The sequence below is a fragment of the Primulina tabacum genome, chromosome 5 (assembly GCF_025594145.1).
Source record: "Primulina tabacum isolate GXHZ01 chromosome 5, ASM2559414v2, whole genome shotgun sequence".
Lineage (NCBI taxonomy): Eukaryota > Viridiplantae > Streptophyta > Magnoliopsida > Lamiales > Gesneriaceae > Primulina > Primulina tabacum.
The window spans coordinates 59323-67998 of NC_134554.1; the positions used below are offsets into that span (position 1 = coordinate 59323).

The following is an 8676-nucleotide window of genomic DNA, read 5'->3' on the forward strand; positions in this document are numbered from 1 at the left end:
ATAAGACAATATCACGATTAATTTTGTAAGACAAATCTCTTATTTGAGTAACAAGATACATACTATTTATTTAATTACTTTTATTTAACTAACTAATAAAGCCTGATTTTTGTTTTTGATTTTGAAGTCAAATTTTTAGAAATTTAAATTCAAAAAAGTAGTTCCATGTAGGGTTTTGAGCCCACATATTGCCCAATCAAAGGTGTTGCCTCAAAAATAAAGTAAACTCTTCATAAAATATATTTTGACAAGTAAATCATAAGCACGAAAGGAGAACATTTTCATCAGATTCAGCAGGCTGATTGTACACAAGAACATGTTCAACGAAAACAAAGAAAAGATTTAAAATCAAATGACTCATATCGTCAACGATTCAAGGCCTCAGACATATTCAAAGAAAAAATTGTGACCATTTAAAGAGAAGCAGATACAAAGCAGGTGTAATACTAGTTTGTGAGCTCCATGATGGCAGAGACAATATCTCCATCTGCATCCTTGAGTGATTTGACTGCCCTGGCTCTTGAAACCCCAGCCTGCGTCATCACGAGCTCTATGTCCTTTGGTTCAACTCCAGTCTCGTCAACATCTTCATCATCTTGAGGTACAATTGTTGCCTCAGTTTTCGGGACCATGTTAGTGAGATTTGGAGTCTTAAACTGCTCCGCAGCCTGAGTCTGCAATTGTGAACTCAAATCCTCGATCTTTGCCTCTCCAAAGATTACATAAGTATCTGAATTTGGGCTCTTAAACACATCTGGTTTTGAGATGACAAACAGGATCTGAAACATCGTTGACACAGATACTAGTGTCAGTTGACAATGCTAGAACATGGTTGAGGCAGTTATATATCAAGTTATTAACATGAAAATGTCCAAAACATGAGAGTGGTACAAACATTCTTGCTCTTTTTAACAGTGACTCGGCTGACCCCAGGGATGGACTTCATTCCCAGCTTTAGCATTGCCTTGCGGCTCTTCTTCTCACTTCGGCTTTGTTTTGACCTACCACTGGCATCTTCTTGTCCTACCAAAAGAAACAAAAGCGACTTTGTCCAGGTAGCAAATATGATACATAAACATTAAATTCTACAGGAAAGAGCAAATGTAACTAACTATTTCAGAGATTTCTAATCTGATGGTGTTATTACGCCATCACTCTTTGCTAGGGCACCACATCAGTTAAGTAATTACAATTTACCAGATAACAAGCATGGAAATTTTAAAACTATGTAGCCTTTGAGCAATAAAGTGTTTGCAGGCATCAGCAGTGGAAGTTCAAAGATGCTTGAATTGTCTTGCTTTCTGACATTCTATTGCTTCACCAACTGGAGACACTTAACACACCATTTTTAGATGTAAAGATTTACCACTCACGGAAGGCCATAGATCACAACTCCCCAACACAGTATGTTTTAATTATCGCAAACATGATACATCAAAAACTTTTCTTTAACAGTATTTGAGAAGGCAGAAAACTTACAAAGCCGAATAGAAAGGAAAGGTGATGCATGTTAATAGCAAAATGTATCATCTCAACTCACGGTCGACATACACGCATTGAGATAACAAAATAGTGGTCAAAGACTCGATGCACTTCTGTGTAAAGCAATTTAGAGAAAATTATAAATAAATATAAATATTACAAGTAGATAGGAATTAAAAACCACGGACGACATGGGTTTTTTTTTTAGGAAAAACCATAAAGATGTCACCAAGTCCCAAGAGACTATTAAGTTACTCTTCCATTATAAGTAGGTGCAGATAGTTGCTCAATCAAGATAACTAACCTCATAAATATGAGTCACAAAAACAATTCCACAACTCAACCAAGAACAAATATTTGAACTCTGTTAAGGTCAAAACTATATACAGTTATTTAAAAGTGAAAACAAGTTCAAGTTTACAAAAGGCAGATAATTTCAAAATCAAGAGGGTACAGTACACATGCCTTCGGCATCATCTTCATCGCCTTCCTCATCGTCATCGTCGTCATCATCCTCAATTAAAGGCTCATCATGCTGAACATTGATTGAAATAAATAAAAAAAACCATCAGTTAGCAACACATTTATATTTCCATAGCACATGCAGCTCTAAATTTCCACTAGTGGAAGATGGACAGGCATCCTGTATGCATGAAGACCAAAGAGACATCTCGTCAAAAAAATTATTTTGTATAATCAAAAAAATTCCTCAACCTCCCTCTCAATCAGTAACAGAACCAAAAAATTAATTTTCAAGCAGTCTCTCACCCCCACATGATTAAATGAAACCTGCTCATATTTATAGTCGAACACTTGTATGGGAGAATTGTTTTGTTAGAAAATGTGGGAGCACTATTTCCTTTTTTCCTGCACTAATTTTCTCTCACTGGATGAATTTTCCAACATAACCCACAAGAAAAACTAAGAAAGTGTTTCTAGGGCAAGCTCGAATCCTTTTTACATCAGCTATAAGTACGAAAAAAGGTAACTTTTTAAATTGGAAAAAAAAACTGCATTGTTGTTAATTACGAATGTAAAATATTTCTTCTTCTAAACTAGATTGATTTACTTTGCTATGCACAATCGGATCGCACTTTTATCATCTCAAACCATGAAAACCGCAGTTCACCCAAATAACCCAAAAACTACAGCAACAAAGAAGGGGAAGTCAAATCAGAAGGAATACACCAGTAGCAATCTCAAGCATCTCCACCAAAGAACGTATAGTTACCGAGGAATCTATCAAATCAGCAATCCGCAGACAAAAGAAAAACGGCATAACAACGAAATAATTGATTCCAGACAGACTAATAAAATTCAAAAGTCATAAATTGGAAAAAAAAAAAACTTACATCAATCTTCTGTTGCTCGAGATGAGTTGCCAACAATTCTTCTTGCGATTGAGTCATGGTTAATTGTTGAAGAAACGGAGGAAGTGTTTGTTTCAGTGAAAAGAAGAAGACAGGACACGAAACCCTCGAAATAGAAAGTGCGCGACGCCTGTAAGAACGAACGTAGCTTAAATGCTACAATTTTAATTTTTTTTATTTCCCTTTTTCGGTTTTCCTTTTTGGATACACTTTTCTCTATTTTTCAATTGTTTTAATTAAACTTAATAAGAGACCGAGCTTGTAGCCCAATGGTCTCACCCATCAGATTAGCAATCTCCCCTCTCCGTATTCGATCTTATTTTCTCGCGTGTGTTGTAATAAAAAAAAATTTAACTTATTAAAATACTAATAAAAGATATACGTAGGTTAGATATTATTATTATTTTTAATTTGATCAAATAATATTAATTAATACCAAATTTTCAATTTAGAAGATTTATTTTATTTAAAACAAAAATTTTGTTTAGATTTTTTTCTATGTAAAATATGGAATGACTTGAGTAAATTTTTAGTTGAGAAAAAAAACAATTATAAAATTAAATATTTTGATATTATTTAATTTAAAAACCTGACACTTAATATTATAAAATAATATAGATAGTATATATATGATAACTAAATTAATTATTTTTCTGTCTTGAGGTTATTTTAAACTATTATATGATTTTATCAATATCTTTAAGTTTATATTTTGTTTATTTATCTTTCATTGGTTTATATTAGATTTTTGGATTTCCTAGTTAATTCAAATTCTTGATTCAATTATACTTTAACTTTCTATTTAGAAGTTATCACTAACCTTTGCATAAACATTTTTTTGTTCAATAAAAATCGATAATTAAGGATTTTCTCAATTATTGACATCCTTTTGGGTTTGCTTACATCATATACTCCACCGAATAAAAACTATTAAATTGAAGAGTATGTCTCTAATGAGACGGTCTCACGAATTTTTATCTGTGAGGCAGGACACCCCTATCGATATTCATAATAAAAAGTAATACTCTTAGCATAAAAAGTAATACTTTTTCATGGATTACCTAAATAAGAGATCTGTCTCACAATATACGATTCGTGAGACCGTCTCACACAAATTTTTCCTTAAAATTGAAAATCTAAGAAGTAAAATTTATTTTTCTTTGAAAATTTCGATGTATGTATATATACCGATACTATTTATAACATATAAATACCTTGCTATTATAATATATATGTTGCACATAATTTATTCTCAAAGTTTGTGATTTAATTATAACAGAGATATAATAAAATTATATTTTATAATTATAAAATAGGACTAAATGCATACAGACCTCCCGTAAATATTCTAATTATAATACATAAACTTCTGAATTTGTTTATTTGGCTCAACAGTTCTCGCGTATTTAAAATACTAGTTACTCTGCACACGTGATGCGTATATGTACAATCTTTTTTATCATTATCGATAGACTAAAGTGAAATTTGACAAATTATGGAGGGACTAAATTAATATTTTGAATTGTTGATATAAAAATATTAAAAATAAAAGTGTGTGTTGAAATTAAAACAAAAAACAAAAATATAATATTAATATCATATAAGGGTAAAGTTGGAAGAAAAAGTTGGTGTCCCTAGGTGGTTACTATCATGTTCTCACACTTAATAAAATAGAATAGAATAAAATAGATAGAATAGATTAGCTTGCATGTCCACTATCACCATTTTTGTGTCTGCACGTGTGGAAGATGATGCAGGTGTTGCTTGTATTTTATCAATTTTTTACAGCAATTTTCTAAAATGCCCCTCATGTATACGATATAATCCGTTGACTTTTTTATTCTTTGGCATCTTCATCTTCACTATACCAATCAAATCCTTGGAAGAAGCTTCCATTAGTCTGAAGCATGTAGAAATACGACCGCCAAGCCAATGTTAGAAATAAGGTATCTTGATTCCTCCATTGTGTGGCTGCAACAAGAGAGCTGAAATTAATATCGCGATGTTCGAGAAGAAAAAATCGAAAGATATGATTTATTATAGTTGTACATTGAACAATTATGGGTTCTTTCGATGGTGCAAACGCAAGACAAACTCTAGAAAAAAGTGTATACGAAAAATAGAGAAAAGTGTATCCAACGTGTAACATGTCTACTAGAAAAGTGTATCCAACCCGAGACATACTCTCACCCTTGAAGAAGTCACAGGTGCTACCTACTAGAAGAAATGGGATTTTAGGGCTGCAGGAAAACAATTTAGGGCTGCAGGAAAACAATATAAACCAGCTGGTGAAGGCTTAAATGTAAGAGGCAAATTAGTAGAAAGAAAAAATTATGGGAACAAGCAAAGACCTCAAACCAGATCAAGGTCAAGAACCAAAAGGACCTGCTGGACCTGTACGTAAAAAATAAGGTCATTTTAGGAGAAATTGCCCTCAAAGAAAGGCAAAATCAGAGAACTGATCTAAGTCCAGGAACTGAAGTAGTAAATGTACTCCAAGGATATGAAGAAGCTGAAGTTCTAACCATATCAACTGATGATCCAAAAGAACAATGGATAATGGATTCAGGGTGCACCTACCACGTGTCTCCTAGAAGAGATTGGTTCTTTGACTTCGAGGATCTAGATTCTGGACAAGTGCTAATGGGAAACAATCAATCATGTAGAATTCATGGTGTTGGCTCAGTGAAGTTGAAAATATGGGGTGGATTAGTGAAAGTGATCACTGAAGTTCCATTCATTCCTGACCTAAAAAGGAACCTAATCTATTTAGGCACACTGGATCAAAAGGGCTTCAGCTATAAGGCACAAAAAGGATCCCTGGTGATCATGAAAGGAAATTTGAAGCTAGGATTGTATGTTTTGCAAGGTAGCACCATCACTACAGAAAGAAATGTCATTGTACCTGCTAAGGATAAAACAGCTTTGTGGCACAAGAGACTCAGGCATATGAGTCTAAAACTTCATGAACTAAATAAGCAAGGTCTTATGGATTCAAAGCAGATCAGCAATTTGGAACTTTGTGAGATCTGTGTGCTGGGAAAAGCTCGTAGACTGAAGTTCAACACAGCAACTCACAAGACAAAATCAACTCTTGATTACATCCTTTCTGATTTATGGGGCTCATCTAAGGTACCTCTTTCACTTTCTAAACCCCAATATTTCATTTCTTTGGTTGATGATTATTCTTGGAAAGTGTGGATTTATTTTCTGAAAACAAAGGCTGAAGAATTTAACAAATTTGTTAAATGAAAAACCTTGATTGAAAATCAAACAGGAAATAAAATAATGAGATTGAGGATGGATAATGGGCTAGAACTCTGTAATCAACAATTTGACAATCTTGCGCAAAATCTGGAATTGTTAGACATAGTGATGAATCGGTTCAGGCACCTTTGAAGGTGCTTCAAACATAATATTCTCAATGAGGTGCAATAACTCGTCTTCTAAGAATGTAAACACCAATGAATTATATCGAATTTGTTTATAAATCAAACGAAAAATACTCGAAATAATCATTCGTTAAGAAAACTAATCGGTTTTATATCTTATGCAGCTGAATAACTAAAAATTAATGGGATCAGTTCTGGCTTATATCAGTTCAGTTATGGACAGAACTGAACTGATCAAATCAGCTAAGAACAAAAACAAGCAGTTAAACATAAATAACACAAGATATGTTTATGGATGTTCGGAGCCTTCAATTGCTCTTACGCCACCCTTTCTACCACCCCGGATAGGATCCACTAGAAAACTTTGATTTGTACAATACCTTGTACAAACCCACTCATCTTAGGACTTACTGTTGGGATCGGCAAAATCCTCTAAAAACGTGATGAGCTACAATAGCTCGTGTTCTAAGAATTTTTACACCGATTAATTAAATCAAGTTTGGTTTTCAAATCAATCGGAAAATACTTGAAGTAATCCTTCGTTAAGAAAGCTGATAGATTTTATATCATGTGCAACTGAATAACTGAAAATTACATGGGATCAGTTCTGACTTATATCAATTCAATTATGGACAAAACTGAACTGATATCGGCTGAACTGATCAAATCAGTAAAGAACAAAAACAAGCAGTTAAACAGAAATGGTAACACCCCAGATTTGACGACTGTCCTCACTGTACCAAGACGAGTCTTTCCAGCGTGCTTATGTCCTCACTCACACGCACCCTGGGAAATTTCTCAGGAGGTCACCCATCCCAAAATTTCCCAATGTCAAGCACGCTTAACTTTGGATTTCTTATGTGATGAGCTACCGAAAAGAAGATGCACCTTCGTGATATGAGTAGTACAAATCAAATCTTTTAAGCCCTTTTCAACTGTACAGTCCATTACATTGAACAGTATCGGAATCCCTCTCATTCCGGTGTGGGATCGGTTCATTCATGTTCCCTCCACCTAGAAGCCTGCCCTGAGCCGCTCATTGTCCGTGCAACCTCATGGCACCGGCGATCACCCCCCGCCCTCTTCGGCCCCGGGCCTCACAGAAATAACACAAGATATGTTTATAGATGCTCTGACTGGTCAGTTGAACTGGTCTTGAACTGGTGAGGTGAAATCAGTTGACTCATCAGCTGAACTGATTTCACTGATTCAGTTGAACTGGTCAGTTGGGCTCTTCATCAGTTGAACACTTCATCAGCTGGTCGGGCTTCTGAAGGTCTTCTGCTGAACCACCTATCAACTGGATAATCAGTTGAACTGATCTTGATACTTCAGTTTGTACTGGTTCAGTTCGATCAATCAGTTGGCACTTTCAGTTTACGTCTTCGATAGCTTCAGTTTAGGCTCGGTAACTGATCAATTCGATCAGTTACAACATCTGCACACTCGGTAAATCATTAGAAACAAAATAACAAGTTTTGTTAACATAAAAATCAAGATTGCGAACATGAAATATTCCAACACTTACTCTACTGCCTAACTGAACTCCTAGTCTATATTGAAGGAAACGCCTTCCAGCCAACACTTATTTAATGTCTATGTGTCAAAGACTACATACACAAGTTTTACATTTTTGTGCAAGACTCACTCAACTGATATTTTAAGCTCTACTCTCTGATATATGTGAATGATAGTGTGTGAGTGTGTGTGAGAACTGAACAATGAATACACCGAGAAGGTGTTCTCACACACTGAGGGAAAAGAGCTTTTACACTAAGCTGATAACACGTTGAAGTGTTCCCTCACAACTGGGCTGATTACTTCTTGTATTTTAATAAGGCTTTTAGTGTGCCCTTCTTCTTCACACACTCTTATTATTCTCTTTTATTCACTGATCTCCATCTTTTAGTTATAAGCGCGAAGCTTGATCGTACAGTGAGACTCAATTATTGTATCTATTGCAATTTGAATTCGTCTTTGGATTTAAGCTCTGCTGCAACGTTCAATATTGTACCTTGATCGTACAATTGCTTTTTTACCCTTGTGTTGAGTTGGAATCCACTTGGATAAGCTTGTCTTGATCTGCAATTGATTGGTTCTAACTGATGCTCTGAATTGGTCATCTGAACTGATCTTCAATTTGTCTGGTGAAATCAGTTGACTCGTCAGTTGAACTGATTTCACTCTTTCAGTTGAACTGGTCATCTGGGCTCTTCATCAGTTAAACTCTTCATCAGCTGGCCGAGCTTCTGAAGTTCTCCTGCTGAACCACCTATCAGCTGAACAATCAGTCGAACTGTTTGTTGACATTTCAGTTCGACTGATTCAGTTTGTGGGATCAGTTTGCGATTTTGACAGCTCGTAACTGATCTCAGCTCTGCGAACTTAAGTAAATTTATCAATTACAAAACAACAAGTTTTGTTAATATCAA

At 34.9% G+C, this 8676-nt stretch overlaps 1 protein-coding gene across 1 annotated transcript; it reads right to left on the reverse strand.

The window, feature by feature from the left end:
- Nucleotides 1–259: 259 nt before the first annotated feature.
- On the reverse strand, nt 260–2994 carry LOC142545115 (nascent polypeptide-associated complex subunit alpha-like protein 1). Its single transcript, XM_075652089.1, has 4 exons — nt 2835–2994; nt 1948–2017; nt 896–1023; nt 260–779 (listed from the first exon to the last, which is right to left on the reverse strand). Exons 1-4 carry the CDS (start codon nt 2889–2891, stop codon nt 447–449), a joined length of 588 nt encoding a protein of 195 aa, XP_075508204.1. The 5' UTR covers nt 2892–2994; the 3' UTR covers nt 260–446.
- Nucleotides 2995–8676: the final 5682 nt, after the last annotated feature.